Source organism: Lytechinus pictus, chromosome 19 (genome assembly GCF_037042905.1).
Source record: "Lytechinus pictus isolate F3 Inbred chromosome 19, Lp3.0, whole genome shotgun sequence".
In the NCBI taxonomy this organism is placed as follows: domain Eukaryota; kingdom Metazoa; phylum Echinodermata; class Echinoidea; order Temnopleuroida; family Toxopneustidae; genus Lytechinus; species Lytechinus pictus.
The window spans coordinates 11551491-11570216 of NC_087263.1; the positions used below are offsets into that span (position 1 = coordinate 11551491).

The window sequence follows — 18726 nt, forward strand, 5'->3', positions numbered from 1 at the left end:
GGAAAAAGACATGCAAAGACAAGGTACGTCGATTCATGTCAAAAGAGAGAAAAGAAGTTCAATGGTTTATAATTTTGATTTTTATGATTTTTTTCGGGCAAGTGAAATAGATTTTGGGCAAGTATATTCCAACTATTTAAAAATTTACTTGCCCAACCGGGAAAGTGCTTCTAAAATGTTATGTAGCACCCTGTACATACATGTACATACATGTACATACATGTACAGTACTGTACTAGACCTGTATATGTATGTACATGTACATTACATTTCTATCTTTCTCCCGCTCTGCTTTTCTAAATACTTCAATTACTTTTGCTTAAAATTCTATTATGCAAAGTATTTCATTTATTGATAAAAATTTGCATAATATTTGTAATATCTCTCTAATTTCGTTTTATACACTTTCGACAATATCGCTTGCTTGCTTGCTTAAATTATATTTCATTTAATATAGAAGTTTTTGCATGTGTTCCACCTTTGTTGTAGATAAATTGAACAAAGCTCCCAACATTTCTTAATTCGAAGGAAAGAATCTGAGTTTGGGATGTTCCAAGCTGTTTTTATGGTTTCCAATACTCCTTGATACTCATAACATTTGAGAAAAGTCATACACATATCTAATTTTCTGTATTAAGAACTGTTGGGAGATCTGGTTTATGCTTGTTCATTTTACTTTCTGTGAATTTCACATTTTTGAGTAGACATGTTGCATTGTGTATTAAGGCCACCGCACACCTTACGACCCGACTGGTCGGCGACTGGCTTGCGACTGAGTAAGGGGAGATGAATCGCAAGGTAGTCATAAGCCTCGACACCGCACACCTTGCGATCCGATCTGCGACTCACGCATGCGCTTTTTGCTTTTTGTCATTGCAACTGAGGAAGTGCGCTTACTACTGCGTAAGCGCGTTGTTTATCATATACGCGTCGTGCAACTCTGCTGTCTGATTGGCTGGAAGTTGGATTGAGCTTGCGATCCAGTCATAAGGATTCGACATGTCAAATCCTTACGATTTTCCTTGCGACTTGTCTCTGACCGGTCTGCGACTCGAAGCTGACAAGAGCTGTGACGTCACATCTCCCCTCACCCAGTCGCAAGCCAGTCGGCGACTGGTCGGGTCGTAAGGTGTGCGGTGGCCTTTAGATGTACAAGTAGATACAGAACTCTAAATGTTTTGGTATGCACAACATCGTTCAATGTATCTACATGTATCTATGGTTCTTTATACAAGAGATACACTTGATACTTCATTCAATCGATTGTTAAACTTTCTATGCATGGTTTGCTATAGTGTGCAAATGATCTGAAAAGGCGGTGCTGCACCATCCCGAGTTTGCTCAATCTCGAGATTTTAGCCCGATCAGCCCTCTTCGCGATTAATCTCGAGATTCATGAAACCCCGTCTGCACCATCCCACGAGGAGCTATATATCTGCTCGAGCGAGGCAACAAGCCCGATATTCCGGGCATGCGCACTTTCGGATCTTGGAGTTTCAACGGCCCGCGCTTTTGAATAACTTCCCGCGATATGCAAGCAATGAACTCCTTTCATTAGTACTTTCGCCGAATTCAACCGGTGTTATGCAACAATCCTTTCAGCTCAGCGAGTGAAGAAGTGATGTATTCTTCGTGAAATATGATGGCGGAGTAGGAGGCAACGACAGAGAGAGAGAGGGAGAAGGAGGAAAGAAATGCTATTTGCTCACATTTTGCGAAGGAATAAGACAACACTGCTGTCAGTGTTGTTATTGAATATGACCATCGTCGATGCGATGAGCGCCTCCCCCTTCGGTCTGGTCTCTCCCGGGGTCTCTCCCAAAATCCATTCACTGGTGGGGACACCATCGTTGCTTATGAACGCTATTCGCATGTATAAAGTTGACTTTCGCACGTGTTTATGTTTTGACCAAGGCGGAAGTGGAACGCGAATTGCATTATGGACTGACGTCATGAATAAATTACCCCGAGTCCAATCTCGAGTGCGTCTGCACCGACGAATTAGCGGGATAATTCGTAAAATAGCGCGCTATTTTGCAAATAAACCCGAGTTGACTTGGGATTGCAATCTCGAGATTAATCCTACGAACTAGCGCGATAATTGCGTCTGCACCGCCAACTATCTCGAGATTTTTCAGATCGGGATAATTTGCCGGATCAGAAATAGCGCGCTAATTTGAAACTTCGGGATGGTGCAGACGGCCCTAAAATGTGAAGACTTTCCTTTCTATTGGAAAAACAACAATATTTATCTAAAAAACTACAATATCCTACCCCTTTTTAACATGACTTTAAAGGAAAGCTAAACAAAATGCACCAAATTTGTCATTCTGTAGCCGTTATGTAGTATCCAAGTGGACACAATTCACTTTTTTCTAGCCATTTTTAGGGGAGGCAAACAGCCACAAAACAGCCATAAAAAAGAGAGGAAGAGAAAAACGGCTTAAGACGGCAAGTTGCTCAAATGTTTGATCCTTTGGATTATGATGAAATCATGACCTGTTGACCTCTGCCCTTTGACCTCTTGCAGTTTCCGACACAGTATGTCCGGTATGAACCTGGTGGAGATGGACAGCCGACGGCCGGTCAACAATCGGGAGTGGCGTCAAGGACGCAGGGACAGCAAAGATTTTGCCGTCGCTACGTCCCCAGAGTTTGTCAGGAAGTACGGAGGCAACTTTGTTATCAATAAGGTAGGATGAGGCTGAAAAAAACCTTTAAATTTTGCTTTTATTAAAACCTGAGTACCTGACCGACCCTTGTTAAATCTTCTGAATTATCAATTTTATTCAAATTATACCAAGGAAATGATTTGGCAACTGACCCTTATTTTCATAAATTTTAAAAATATGAATTTGAATTAAATTTATTTGGCAACATTAAAAATCAATATTAAAATCATTTACAATCACAATGATGTACAAAATAATGAACTACATACATGTACATGTAGGACATCTTTAATACATGTACTTGTAGATGAGGCCCTCCGGCAACACAATAAAATAAATAGATAAATAATGAATGAATGAATAATTGATTAATATAAACTTCATATAAATTACATCAAGCATTTTACCCTGTTACATGTATCTCTCTCCAGGTTTTAATTGCTAATAATGGAATCGCTGCTGTCAAGTGTATGAGGTCTATCAGAAGATGGGCTTTTGAAGTCTTCAGGAACGACAAGGCCATCAGGTTTGTCGTCATGGTAACACCTGAAGATCTCAATGCAAATGCAGGTACAATAATTTTATTCTTGTTTTAAGGATATTTTGTTCAAAACTCAAAATAATAAATTAATTTGATATATTGATAGTAAAGAATCAGAGAAAGAAGGGAGACTAACCATAATTTTGCTTATATTTTCATGTCACTCATCAGATAACAATCTCTATCTGTTTCTTAAGAAAGAAATGTTCTCATGAGTGAAAATGATTGATGGCTACTCAAATTTTCAAATTTCATTTCCTTCGATAAAGAGCTAGGATTTTGTGGTGATGCCATTTATACCATTACTGTATCTGGTCATTTTAAAAAGTGATTTCCTGCAAGTTTGAGATGAATTGTATGTACTGTACGAGGTATTAATAAACAACCGTAAGTTGCAGTGATATAAGACTGTGAAGAGTGCCCCCCCCCCCCCAAAAAAAAAGTAATAATAATAACAAAATAAATAAATAAATAAATTGAATAAATAAATAAATAAAATAAAACAAGTGTGGGGATTGGACAAGTCACTTGAAAATTAAATGTATTAAAGGTCAGATGCAGTATAAGAATAGCAGATTGTTATTGTGCATCTTGAAGAAAGTTGTTTCAGTGTAAACAGCCCATAGAAAACCGTAGTATATTATGCTTTACAAAGTCAAGTGATTATGCACATTTTAAGGTTATCTCAAGATACACCTTAATCCCATAATCCCTTCATTGTGGTCACTAGTAAGAATGTGTGATTGAACCTCTTTTTGTTGCTTGACTGGCTTTGCTTCTTTATACCTGTCTGCCTTTTATGTTTGTGGGTGTGTGTGTGTGTATTCATACCAGGTATTGGATGTAAACTGCGCAGTGTTTAAAGGAGAATGAAACTCTTGGAGCAAGTTAGCTTTTGTGAAAGCAGAAAAATCAAAGAATAAGATCAACAAAACTTTGAGTAAAATAGGACTAGCAATAAAAGAGTTATGAGCATTTGAATGTCGAGATCACTAATGCTATGGAGATCCTCCCATTGGCAATGCGACCAAGATCTGTGATGTCACACACGTACAACTCTCCCATTTGGACACTGAAAATATACCCCAAAACATCTCTTTTTGCTCATTCTAATCACATGACAAACGATTCATCAATGATATAATGTTGTGAAACCTCTGTACTTGTCATCTCATAAAGAGAACACCTCACCTTTTGATAGACTCTATAAAAGTGAGAATATAAGTGAAATAAGTACTAAAGTAATGAGGGAGTTGTACGTGTGTGATATCACAGATCTTGGTCGCATTGCCGTTGGGAGAATCTACATGGCACTAGTGATCTCAATATTCGAATGCTCATAACTTCCTTATTATTCATTCAATCTTCCTCAAACTTTCAACAATATGTTTCTTTGATTTTTCTCTTTGATATGGATTCAGCTGGTTTCAAGGGTTTCATTCTCCTTTAAAGTCGATGTAAAGATTTAGTACAAGGTCAATAATATCAATTAGTGTGTGTATTCATACTAGGTATCGGATGTAAACTGCAGTGTTTAAAGTTGATGTAAAGATTTAGTATGAGGTCAATAATAATAATTATATTGTAGAATTTTAAAAATTTGAAATAATGAAACCACTTCTCAGGCCTGGAGGGTGATTCACGAAGATTTACAGTCGCATTTAAATTCCCAGTTGCCAGCAGTATAAAAAACATCACCGCATTGGTCAGATGATGCGAATGGGATGTGCACTACTGTGTATTATTCAATAAGATTGTGCGGTACAAATTGTGAATGCGTCAGCATTAAAGCATGACTCTCAGTCTTACTTTAATATTAAAAGGTAAAAGAAAGTAGTTACAGCAAACAATTATTTCATGAGAAAGTATTTTAAATCAAGGTTAATTGTCACCATATCATATATCTCGATCTGGTACATTAATGTAAGCTGATCTTTGCGAAATTATGAAATCTTAGCTAAAAATCAATAATTTTGATGATCACTAACACAGAAAAGCATTTGTGGGACAGTGTATTAAAATTGCTTGGAAAAATACCTGACATTTAATGGAATTCCGTGCTTATTTTGCTGATTTCTCAGCAAATACGCTATTTCTTCCAGAGTCATTTGGCATGTATTTTTATTTATACATGCAAACACTTTGGTGTTTCTTTATTGGATTCTTTTCGAACTCATTTTTTTATCATTACCACAACTGGTATTTATCTTTAACTCTTTGTGAAACACGCCTCTGGTGTTGGACATAAATTGTCTAGTAGTTTCTTTCTCTCACCCAGCCGTTTCTTTTGTATGATAAGTGCTCAAGGGGTCATTTCAAAGAAAAATAAAAACGTTACAAAGAGAGAGATCTAGATAACTCCAAAATTTCATTTCAAATTTGCTCAAATACTGATGGTTTTGAGAAATAAAGAATGTAAAAATTGCACAATTTATTCACTAAATCACACTTTCATTTCATATCCTCCACTTCGTAACTGTTTTGGGGCATGTACAAACATTCAAGAGAGAAATTTGAGGAGCGACTGTCAATTTGTGGGGATATCTACCTAAACTTGAAATAGGCATTATGTTGTTTAAAACAATGATTAACAGTAGTTTTTTAATGAAAAAATTGTATTTCTCTTCTTCTTTTTGCACAGAGTACATCAAGACAGCTGACCATTATGTGCCTGTACCCGGCGGGTCCAATAACAACAACTATGCTAACGTCGAGCTCATCGTTGACATAGCAACCCGTATGCAGGTGGAAGCAGTGTGGGCGGGGTGGGGTCACGCCTCCGAGAACCCCAAGCTCCCTGAAATGTTACACAAAAGCGGCATAGCTTTTATAGGTGAGGATGCTTTCACTAAAAACACTGGGTGATTTCAAGTCTGGTGTTGGTGTTTATGTTAGAAGCACAATTGGGATATTGTATGTCCTAGCTCCAAAAACCTAGTTTGAGATTACACAAATGATCCAGATCATGATATTGACAGCTCAACACGTAGAGAGTTACTTTTCAGAACCAACTTCATTTTATGTTTGGTGCTATGACTCAACTATTAATTGGCATACATGTAAGACACCAAAAGGTCAACACCGAACTTGAAATCACCCACTAGTGCTCAAGGGATTGTTTCATGATGCATCTTGCCAGTGATTCTCACTGTCAAATTTGCTCTGAGCCAATCAGATGCAAGGATCTCAGTAGCTAATATCAAATGTCAGTGAATATCACAGTCCATTTGTTCATGAAAACTCCCCTGGTTTTCAATAGCTAGCTAGTATACATGGCCAGAGTTTTTTCAATTTCGATTTTTATTTATTCTACTGCTCCTGTATGTGTTCTATAAAGTCCCTTTGTAGGTACAAAATAGTGTCTCTTTGTTCATGTTTAGTAGACAGACACTTGTGCACTCTTAATTCTGAAAGCTAGCATATTCCATACTTGGTAATATTAAGAAAGGAAAAATATTGTTTGAAGCTTTTCCTTAAGATGCCTTTATACATGTATGTAGTGTTAGTGACAATGAAAACATCTGTCTTGGTTGAATTCCATGTTGAATTATCATTGCCGAAACCATTGTTTGAATTTTGTATAGAATTAGCGTAGCTGAAACTAAATTTTGCCAAATTGGAGTGTTTACTTTACTAATGGATAATAATGATAATAATGGTATATTTACCCAGGGTAGCCATTCATTTCCAAAAACTGTTCTCCCAGTGGGCCCCTTCTATTATTATTACCCGGCTTTAGCTTGGTTTCCTAGGCCCTCAAGCGTTCTAGGAATTTCTTCCTACCGGTTACCCATTCACCTAGTCTGGGTTAGTGCAGCACAATATGGGTAAATTTCTTGCTGATGGAAAACACGGCATGGCGAGGAATAGAACCCATGTCCCTCAGATTGAGGATTGAAAGTTGAGAGTCATAACCACTAGACCAAAACGCCCCCACAAAGGGAAACACAAAATAAAAAAGAGAAACCACTGATGACCATGTACATAATACTGGTATACTTGTTTATTCATAAATAGGTCCACCTGAAAATGCCATGTGGTCACTGGGGGACAAGATCGCATCGTCCATTGTTGCCCAGAGCGCTGGGGTGCCCACCCTGCCGTGGAGTGGGGATGGCTTGACCATCGACTGGACCGAGGAGGACGCCAAGAGCGGCAAGGTCTTGACCATCCCTGATGAACTCTACCGCAAGGGATGCGTGATGGATGCCGAAGAGGGCTTGCAGGTAACATTGTAAAGGCAGGGAAGTGGGAGTTAGACAGGGAAACCAGTACAAAAGGACCACTTGCTTGATGGGGATAGGGAAGCTGTCCATATTGGCTGGTCTATATGGAGGTGTTTTTGCTTTTCTGATTCTGAGAATTAGACACTTTGTTTATTGATGGATAAAACTCACTCTTATTTTCAACTCTTGTAAATGATCATTGTCCGTAAACCAAGAAACATAAGAAATTAAATTAATGGTAAAATAGATTAAAAAAGAAAAATTATGATATTGAATATTTTTAAAGTATATTTGATTAGAATCCTACAAAGGGTCTGTGAATAAAACAAAATTGCAGATTTCGAGCCTTCTTAAGTTAAGTAGAGCAAACTTTCTTATTTTATTCATAAAGTAGCATAATTAATTATGAGAATTTTCAAAGAATTTGATCGTTTTGTATATTATGCCATGAGTAACTCTTGTGACGATTTTCATTGTGATTTCCCAGCCTTCTTAGGCACCGAAATAGTCCAGTCTTTTTAAGGTAAGCACCTCATAAATGTTACAAATTATCATCATCGGCATCAATTCTTTTAACTATCAGGCTGCGGAGAGGATTGGATTCCCTGTGATGATCAAAGCTTCAGAGGGAGGAGGCGGAAAGGGAATCCGAAAAGCAGAGGACAAGGAGGACTTTGCCAGTCTCTTCAGACAGGTGCAGAATGAAGTACCAGGCTCGCCCATTTTTGTGATGAAATTGGCAAAGAGGTAAGTGTCATTAATGAATATTTTATTATTATTATTATTATTTATCATATTATTATTATTATGATGATGATGATGATGATGATGATTATTATTTATTATATTATTATGATGATGATGATGATGATGATGATGATGATGATGATGATGATGATGATGATGATTATTATGATTATTAATTATTATTATTATTATTGTTATTATTATCATTATTTATTTGGCAAAGAAAATTACAAAAAACAATACATTTCAGTATAAGCAATACAAGATAAGAAATATCAACCATTGGAATGCCAGGGACAGAAAAAGTTAACTAAATTACTCTGGCATATTATTATGTATGTACATCCGGGGGGGGGGGGGGCATTTGATTGACACTTGTCGTCTGACAGATCGGACAAGGATCTGTTGTTTTGATTGACTATTAAAGAAGTTTCGTTATCTGATTGTTAATATGGTGATCGTAGGAAACTTTAAGGCCCATATTCTGAACTCGGGTTTAACTTAGACCATGGTCTAACTTTGTGCTAAAATTATGGGAAGCCAAAAATGTCAAAATTTTCCTTTTATTGTTATGTTTCTTATGTTTACTGTGCTCTTACCTAACTCGTGAATGGTGAAGAAAGCTATCTTATTTATCTTTCTGGAGCAGTTAATGATTTGAGAGAAAAATGAGCAGAAACATTGATATTATACTGATAGAGATTTATGCCATTATTGACTGTCACAACTTTAACCCGGAGTTTAACCCTGATACTCCTGGGGTATATCAAAGCATGAACATGATAACTTGAGTTAATTTGAGAGTGAAATTTCTCTTTTTTTTTCAGTGCTCGTCATTTAGAAGTCCAGCTGCTCGCTGATAAGTATGGGAATGCCATCTCCCTGTTTGGTCGAGACTGTTCCATTCAGCGTCGCCACCAGAAGATCATAGAGGAGGCACCGACTTCCATCGCAAGGGATGAAGTCTTTAAACAGATGGAGAAGGTAAAGAAAAGGGGTTACTTACAACATAAGACTTTTTCGCTAGTTATTGTCATTTTTTTAATGTTTGGCACGAGTTCATGAATACCCCTCCGTCTTGATTGTCTTGATCCAATTTTGGTTATACATGATTACAGACCTGCCAACCGGTACGTTTTAGGCGTATTTAGTACGTTTTTGCAACCAAAATACGGCAGTACGTTTTTTCTTTAAAAATATGTTTTTTTTAACAAAATCGTAATTTATTGAGAAAAATCAACTCTATATGTCTCTATTTCATAAAATGTACACAAATATGGTTATTAGATCAATGTAATTTCTGGTAACTTTTTTTTTTTTCAATCATTTTGTTAAAACCAAGGTGAAGATATACACATGTTTCAATGTTTTTTTTTCCGTCTGCAAGAGCAGTGCGCATTTTAGCTTGCATGCAGCTTCAACGCCGCGATGAGCAAGTGCGCCAAGCATTTTATTATGAAATACACTTTTTTGGGGAAAAATACAGTTTTTTTATCACAGAATACAGTTTTTCATTCCCAGAGGTTGGCAGGTCTGTGATTAGAAAGTCAATAAATAACCCTATACGCTTGCTATGCACCACTTTGTTTTCAAAATGATAAGGTTAAAAGTTATTGCCCTCTCAATAACAGAGAGTCGTATACCCTTATGAAAAGTTTGCTGTGCTGAAATAATCATGGGGTGAGGGGAGGTGTAAAAAGATGTAGAACTTAAAAAGAAAGAAGTTTTATATATAAGTAGAGGTGGGCAATAAATAAGTGATATTTCATGACCAAGTTGGCATATCTCATTTGAATAAGATTTTTTGTCCTGATCAATATGACACAACCTTTTTAAGAAAATCGGTTGAAAAATTGGACAGTGTGGGCCTCCCCCCCCCAAAAAAAAGAATGATTTTCAGAAGCATGGCCTAAAAATGCTGAGTCTTCGTCTTTTGAGAATGGAAAAGTCCTAATTTTCTTAACCCCACTTTAGCCCACCTCTTAAATAAGTTCTTAATTTTTCTCCCTACCCAGGCTGCGGTAACTCTAGCCAAGATGGTCGGCTATGTTAGCGCAGGAACCGTGGAATACCTCTACAACGACGAGGATGGCACCTTCTCTTTCCTTGAGCTAAACCCCCGTCTTCAAGTGGAACATCCCTGTTCGGAGATGGTGGCCGGAGTCAATCTCCCTGCATTACAGCTACAGGTATGTGAATGTTTATAGCCACACAGCAGGCAATGCTGCACATTATATATGGCTGACGGAGATTCACCCCCAAGTAACCCCCATACCTCCCCCACTCCCCCCCCCCAAAAAAAAAACCGAACAAGAACAAAAGAAGAACAACAATTTATTTAAGCTCTCACATAATTTTTTCTGTATTTTACCAATAGAATGTGCTGGGTTTTTTTCTAATCAGCTTTGAGAAGTAATATATTATTATGTGACAGCTAAGGATGTGAGTTTTCAAACTCACTAAAATTCTCTTTGGACAGCTTGTTGGTTTTAGGGTGACAGGTCATGTCTAAAACTAATTATTTTTTGTTTCAATGGTTAGGTTGCTATGGGTATTCCCCTTCATCGCATCAAAGATATCAGAGTCCTTTATTCCGAGAGCCCATGGGAGGATACACCAATTAACTTTGACAAGTAAGTACATGTAGGCAGACATATTTTTTTTCCAATCAAACTTTGTTTAACCATAGGAAACACATATTTGTGTAAAAAGTTATGATTTTCAGATTTTTTCATCACTTAAGTGGCATCTCTGCAGAACGATTTGCATTTTCGTTGAAACAAAAGCAGCTCCAAATGTGTCGTTCTACATGTTGCAGTTTTCACCAAAAATCAAGTTTCAAATAAATTTTTGAGTTGCATTTTAATTGCAAGTATTTGTGCTATAGTCTAATATATGAGAGAGAGAGAGAGAGATGCAAATTTGAATCTTCATAGTAATGAAACGGAAATGTCTAGACAAGATATTGGTTACACATGTAGATGCAATTTTTGTATACTGGAAAAATATGTGCATCAAAAAAAAAGATAGAAAATAGTGGCAAACAGCAGTTGGCCCCTAAAGTGTCCCCCCCCCAAAAAAAAAAAAAAGTTGCAAAAATAGCCTTTACAAATTGGCAGGGGTGCAATAAGAAATCAAAATTATAACTAGGTATAAGCTAATGTTGGATAATAGCCCACGTACCGTACATATTTGACTTGCATTCTAATCATTTTTTCCCTCCCAATTTTCTCTGTAGCCCTCCCATACCCCCATCACCCAAGGGTCATGTGATTGCCTGTAGAATCACCAGTGAAAATCCAGATGAGGTAAATTGAGCTTTTTTTCCCCATTTCCTTTCATCTTAGAGAAAAAATTTTAACAAATAAGATTTCACTTATTGATTATTCTGTAGTTACAGCATATAGAAGATTTAAGAATTTGGAGTTTTTTTCTCTTTGTTTTTCCTTGGAAAAACCATGTAACTAATAAGAAATCAGTTATCTAACATTCTGTTTGAACATCATCTACTACATTTTGAAGTGCAAAAGAATATTTTCTTTAAAGACTTTTACACATTTATTAAGAACTATCATCTCTCTGAGTAGTGAAGGATTTCAAATTTTAAGACATGCTGTAACTTGTTTTTTTAAAGAAAAATTCGCAAAGGAAATTTGAGAATGTGTATAAACAAGTATAGTGTTGGCACATCTAGCAAAAAAAAAAAAAAGAAGAAAAAAAAATCAGGAGGAATAGTCTAACTATTTGGGATTGTTTGATAACTTTAAAAACTCATGGTGTATTTTAAATGTGTTTCATATTGCAATCTCGTCATTAATCAAATCCTTGATAACATAATTTTTTCTCTGTCCTTTTGTATGTTTTTATTTATCTCTCTGTTTGTTTGTCTGTCTGTGTGTCTATATATTTGTCTCTCCCCCTCCCTCTCTCTTTCTCTCCCTGTTCCCCTCTCATTATCCAATTTCCTCACTTTCCTCTCTGTGGCTCATTTGTCTTCCTGTTTTTTTTGTCTTTCCTTCTCCCTCTCTCTCTTTGTCTCTCCAGGGCTTCAAACCCAGCGCCGGTACGGTCTCGGAACTGAACTTCCGCAGCAGCAAGAACGTCTGGGGTTACTTCAGCGTGGCAGCTGCAGGAGGGCTCCATGAGTTTGCCGATTCTCAATTTGGCCATTGCTTCTCATGGGGGGAGGACAGAGAAGATGCCAGAGAGTAAGGACATGTTTGCATTTTCTGTTTGAGGGCAGGATCAGCAGTTTGAATCATATAAATTTCATTTCTGTATTTTATATTTTGCTTTAAATTGTTAATTTTGTTGAAGTTAAAATGAAAAAGAATAAATAGTCAATCGATTCTTCGATCAATCAATCAGTCAGTCAGTCAATCCATCAACCAACCAATTAATCAGTCAGTCAGTCAAGGACGTTAATCAAGCGCATTTGAATGCAAATTTCATCATTTGTCGAGATTTGAATAAAATTTAAGAAATTTTACTGCTGCTATTTTTTACCAGGAAAATGATATAGAACCTCACAAAAAAAAAATCACTAGGTGTGCGTTAATTAATGTATAAGTAACAAACAGCTTTATGAAATGCCCTCATTCTGACTTCTTATATCTCTGCCAGATCATGTGTTGTCAATTGAGAAAACTCCTACTTGCATGGTTTCAATTGATACTTTATGCATCTGACCTACATGTACATGTAATATCAATTAACTCATTGAGTGCTTCGTGCACGCTACGTATCCTACTATAACATGCCACACTCGTGCTCGCACGCCTACTATTGATTGCTTTGTGCTTGCATTGTTTCCTACCCTCGCCTGCTTCGTGCATGACTGCGCACATTCGGAATTACAATCATTGTTACGCCGTTTTGCATTGTGTTGCGCATCGCATGCACGCCGTAATTAGCACTATTGTGTACAGCGCGAACTTTGCTTTCTGACAGATCAACTTACTCACGCAGTTTACATTAGACTTTTACGAGTATTTCTACATTTTTTTACAAGATATGGCTCCGCCTCCGAGAGGGAAGAGACCTAGGTTTTTTGATCCATACAAAACACTCCACAAAATGGAATTACTTGATACAACTCATATTTCAGCGGTAAAGATAATAACCCATCCATATAATAAGGACACCATTATAAGGGGTATGAAATTTCCTACAACTTTACTACACAATATTTTGTGGATAAACTAATCGTTAGAGAGTTACAAGCAATTGTAATCATGACTATTGAAAGGAGTGAATACGACTCGCGATCCCAAAATCAATGTGGCACAGGGGGGTTTTGTGGCTGGCACAGGGGATTAGCATCGGATTAGCACTGTGGCGTTGTGTTAGTAGTGTGTATGGCATGTTAAGAGTTAAGGACTTCTAATGCATGCTTTTAATCTCTGCTTTGACAGGAATATGGTGGTCGCCCTGAAAGAGCTCTCAATCAGGGGTGACTTCAGAACGACGGTGGAATACCTGATCATGTTGTTAGAGACGGATTCCTTTCAGATGAATGACTTCAACACTGCCTGGCTGGACAGGCTCATAGCAGAAAAAGTCCAGGTAAGTCCACATTTCGGGATTGATTGTCATGCTGAACGAAGTGATAGTCAGAAATGATTTTGTAGTAATCATGGGATATTGGGATGCATGAGCGCTGAAAGGCAGCTCGAGCTAAAGCCGGGGTAATAATTATAATAACAACGCGCCTCGGAATATAATATTTCTCGATAGATGGCGCTATATAAATGCCTATTATTATTATTATAATACTGGCATTGCTCTTAGTGTCTTCCAACTAGAATTCCACTCTGTCAAAGAATCAATTCCTGATGATATGAAATAAAAGGACTCAAAGTAGAAACTCTTTATCATGACTCTCTGATAACTTCACATTTGAGAATTAATTATAAATTCAAGTGACAAAGTTTTCTTGCTACAATCATATATCAATCCAAATGGCTAGTATTTTTTCCAGTTAAAATCATGAAACAATAATATAATTCATTTGATTGTTTTTGCAGGAAAAGAAACTTGACCTCTTTATTTAGTGTGGTCAAGAATTTATTTGCATTGCTATTTTTTTATACTTCAAGTAATTGCCGTCACCAGCTCAGAAATTGAACCCCATCTTTGTTGTCACCATAGGGTTTACTTGCATTGCTCTTTCTCTTTTCTGATTTGAGATAAAAGAATACTTTCTTATTGAACTCTTTTCACAGGCAGAGAAACCAGACCCAATGCTTGGCGTGATCATCGGGTCCATTCACATCGCCGACGCGTCCATTCATGATAGCTTCTCCAACTACCTCACCAATCTTGAAAGGTATGTATCCGAAGGGTTCCATGACATTTGCTCTGGCGACAATTGCTCTTCCCTTAATTTCACACACTAATCGATTGACCAACTTCAACCCTTGGCTTATAAACACGATACCCTACCTAAACCAAACATTAAACCCTATTGCAACCCTAAACCTAACCCCGCATCTGAGGAGCAGTTGTCGCAGGAGGAAATGTTGTACATGTACCACCATCAGGAGAAAAATATAGTATTGTCCGAAAGGGGATGCGTTTCAGTATGCACTGTGGTTTATGCCAATTGATACTATGTAATGAACCCAGTAGCAATTCACACCAATCTTAAATCCATAATGGCTTTACTGCTTAAACAGTGTTCATGTGGTATTCAAAATCTGTGTTGGGTTATTCTTACATGTATATTCATTAACATTTAGACCAACTTTGTCGTATTTTCTAGTCTGAATTCACGTCATTATGGACAAAGTTATGACTAAAACCATTGCTGTTGTGTATTCACAGAGGACAGGTCTTACCGGTCAGCACCCTTAGCAACACCAGGGAGGTGGACCTCATCCACGAGGGCAACAAGTACGTCACCGAGGTGACGAGACAGGGTCCCAACAGCTACCATCTGTGCCTCAACAAGTCAACGGTAGAGGCAGAGATTCATCGGATGCCAGATGGAGGTCTCCTGGTCTCCTACGACGGCAGCAGCTACACGTCTTATCTCAAGGAACAGGTTGATAGGTAAGAGGAAACAAGATTTTTTCATTCCAATTTTGGACCGTTGTGGCCCAGTGGATTAGTCTTCTGACTTTGAAACAGAGGGTCGTGGGTTCGAATCCCAGCCATGGCGTAATTTCCTTCACCAAGAAATGTATCCACATTGTGCTGCACTCAACCCAGGTGAGGTGAGAGGGTACCTGGCAGAATTAATTCCTTGAATGCACTGAGCGCTGAAAAGCAGCTCGAGCTAAAGATGGGGTAATAATAATAATAATAAACAATGCGCCTCGGAATAGATTATTTCTAGATAGATGGCGCTATATAAATGCCTATTATTATTATTAATTCATTAATTAATTTAGTCAAAGTAAAAAACATATTACTCATTCCAAAATAAAATAATTGCAATAAATACAAATAAAAAAGAAACAAGTTGGAGCGTTACATTCAAAGTGGAGGGACCTAAAGTAAGGCAAGAGCGTGTTGTGAATTGGCCCTTAACAAATAATTTATGCATATTCATCGACAGCTGACAAAAGGGGAAGGAAAATAGAGCTGAGCTCGGAGAAAGTAAAAGTAAAGCTTTTAGAGGGAGTCTGAGTCCACCCTAACATCAAGTTGATTGTTATTAATTAATAAGTGCAGAATAAATGCAGTAAAAGAGAAAAAAAATATGCAGAAAAAGGAAATAAAAAGGAAAAGGATTTTTTTACTCAAAATTAAGAGGCCAGGTTGTTAGGTCAGAGGAAACAAAACCATCAAGTTTCCAATATCATGAATTTGAATCATAGAGGCTGGTATTCCGAACTCTAGTTTAATTTCAATTCAAATAAGTATTTCTTTTTAATTCATGAAAAAAAGAAAATGATTTCAATAACCTCATGTACAGACAGGAGACAATGAAAAATGTCAATGAAACATCAACAAAAACAAACAGAAGTTAAAATGAAAGTAGAGTTTGCCTATTGATATAAAAGTGATACGGTTGGAAATCAATGAGTGGAAAGTGGGCATGTATTCAGAGTGTTTTGATTAACATACAAAATAAGTGATGATAAAAGTGGAGTTTGCACATGCTTGTATAAAAAAAGAGTAGGAAATTAAATGAGTGGAAAAAGGCATGTGCTCAGAATGTTTTCAACAATCATTACCTATACCTCCGCCATCTTGTATCTCCATAGTTACCGCATCACCATCGGTATTCAGACCTGCATCTTTGAGAAGGAGAATGATCCCACTGTCCTGCGCTCTCCATCGGCAGGCAAGCTCATCAACTTTGTGGTGGAGGACGGAGGTCATGTATACGCGGGTCAGCCGTACGCTGAGATCGAGGTGATGAAGATGGTGATGAGTCTTAGGGTCAACGAGACTGGATGGTAAGGAAGATTTTGGTTTTGGTGATGATGTTGAGGAGGAGGATGGTGATGAAGATGATGATGATGATGATGATGGTGATAAAGATGATAATGATGAGGATGATGATGGTGAGGAAGATGATAATGGTGAAGATGATGATGATGAGGAGGATGATGATGATGATAATAATGAGGATGATGATGGTGAGGAAGATGATAATGGTGAAGATGATGATGATGAGGAGGATGATGATGAGGAGGATGATGGTGATGATGATGGAGGAGGATGATGGTGATGATGAGGATGATGATGATTGTAATGATGATGATGAACGATGATGAAAGTGGTGGTGATGATGATGGTTATGAGGAGGATGATGGTGGTGATAATGAAAAAAGATGGTAGCGTGAGGATTATAAGATTGTGACGATGATGATAAATATACATGGATTTGCACGTACATAAAGAGTGTTTGATTTTAAAGAAATTATCCCTCCTGTCATACAGCATCCATTATGTAAAGCGTCCAGGAGCCGTCCTTGACCAAGGGAGTGTTGTGGCCAAACTGGAGCTTGATGACCCAAGTAGAGTCCAAAAGGTATTTTCAATACATTTTAGTTATTACATGTACATACAGAAAGTGATTTACTTCAGCATACCAAGTCATCAATATTGGTTTAGGTTTTGGTCTTACATGTAATTGTGGGATAGTTCAATTGATTTCAAATAAATTCAGTTATTTCTTATAGTTTTTTTCAATTGGAAAGTAGTTTTGAAATCATGATTAGCGTAACGAAGGTTCATTTAGTATAGATGAGAAGTGGGAAAGTAAGGTTCAGGGTTCGAATCCCAATGCAGCACTCAGCAGCATCCATTGGCGACGTATTTATCTAAATTTGCGACTCGCCATCCAGGTTTAGTAAATGGGTACCCTGTAGGTCGAAATTCCTTGAATGCTTGAGCGACTGATCAGGGTAATTATGCTTAAGCGGGGTCGATATCTTTGTCATGTTAAGCAGGGGTTTCATGACATTTGCTCCGGCGACAATTGCTCCGATGGAAAATCTGCATGTTAAGCCAAACATAAAACCTAACCTCCAAAACTAAATAAACCCTAATCCTTATCTTTACATTATTCTGAATCAAAAACTTCATTACAATCCTAACTCTAAAAATATGCCCTCTGAGATATGAAGACCGGAGCAAATGTTGCAGGAGCATATGTTGTGTCCCCAATCAGGGCCCGCTAAGAAAACAGATTTTTCTGAAACTGAAGTGGCTACCCTTGGTTGAATATTAAAAAAACACTATCATTGTTATTATGTTGTTGTTGTGATTAGCAAGTTTACATGATTGCATCGGGGAGGGACTCCAAAACATACATGTACTATATGCATTGAAAATGCCCGTCAAATCACGATGAACAGCTCTTTGTCAAAAATTGGTAAACTAGGACAGCATATCGTCCTAAGATTCGGAACTGACGAAATATTGCAAATACCTTGTTTATCCAGAGTCATGAGCGAAACTGCTTTTTTGATAAACTGATTTTTGACAAAGTCGCTTTGTCAAGAAGGTCTTTTGACAATAGATTATCTACGCTCCAGAAAGCATCTGCAAAGTGGTTGCAAAAATTCTTAAAGGGATGTCCGGGCTGAAAGTATTTATAGCTTAATAAATAGAGTAGAATTCACTGAGCAAAATGCTGAAAATTTCATCAAAATCGGATAACAAATAACAAAGTTATTGAATTTTAAAGTTAAGCAATATTTTGTGAAAACAGTCATGAATATTCATTAGGTGGGCTGATGATGTCACATCCCCACTTGCTTTTTTGTATTTTATAATATGAAATTAGGTTTATTCAAATTTTTTCCTCCAAGAACTAGAAAAATTGGATTGAAAACTGATTTAGTGCATTAGATATTTATTGCTGCAACTTATTTCATTATAAGGAGACATATTATTCACACAAGTATGAAATAATGAAAAAATTATGATTTTATGTAATAACATAAGAAAAAGGAAAGTGGAGATGTGACATCATCAGCCCACCTAATGAATACTCATGACGACTGTTTTCACAAAATATTGCTGAATTTTAAACTTCAATAACTTTATTATTTGTTATCCGATTTTGATGAAATTTTCG

General features: G+C 37.2%; 1 protein-coding gene across 10 annotated transcripts in view; it reads left to right on the plus strand.

Moving 5' to 3' along the window:
* The window catches only part of LOC129282753 (acetyl-CoA carboxylase-like), a 77601-nt gene that overhangs the window by 9037 nt on the left and 49838 nt on the right, over positions 1 to 18726 (plus strand). For all 10 annotated transcript variants that reach the window (XM_064113686.1, XM_064113688.1, XM_064113690.1 and 7 more), the window contains 15 exons: positions 2531 to 2693; positions 3104 to 3242; positions 5855 to 6046; positions 7231 to 7439; positions 8023 to 8186; positions 9014 to 9170; positions 10202 to 10375; positions 10728 to 10819; positions 11425 to 11494; positions 12231 to 12394; positions 13601 to 13751; positions 14411 to 14514; positions 15012 to 15239; positions 16400 to 16594; positions 17082 to 17172. In XM_064113686.1, the coding sequence (XP_063969756.1) occupies positions 2531 to 2693; positions 3104 to 3242; positions 5855 to 6046; positions 7231 to 7439; positions 8023 to 8186; positions 9014 to 9170; positions 10202 to 10375; positions 10728 to 10819; positions 11425 to 11494; positions 12231 to 12394; positions 13601 to 13751; positions 14411 to 14514; positions 15012 to 15239; positions 16400 to 16594; positions 17082 to 17172 (2293 nt within the window). The remainder of the gene's footprint in view (positions 1 to 2530; positions 2694 to 3103; positions 3243 to 5854; positions 6047 to 7230; positions 7440 to 8022; positions 8187 to 9013; positions 9171 to 10201; positions 10376 to 10727; positions 10820 to 11424; positions 11495 to 12230; positions 12395 to 13600; positions 13752 to 14410; positions 14515 to 15011; positions 15240 to 16399; positions 16595 to 17081; positions 17173 to 18726) is intronic.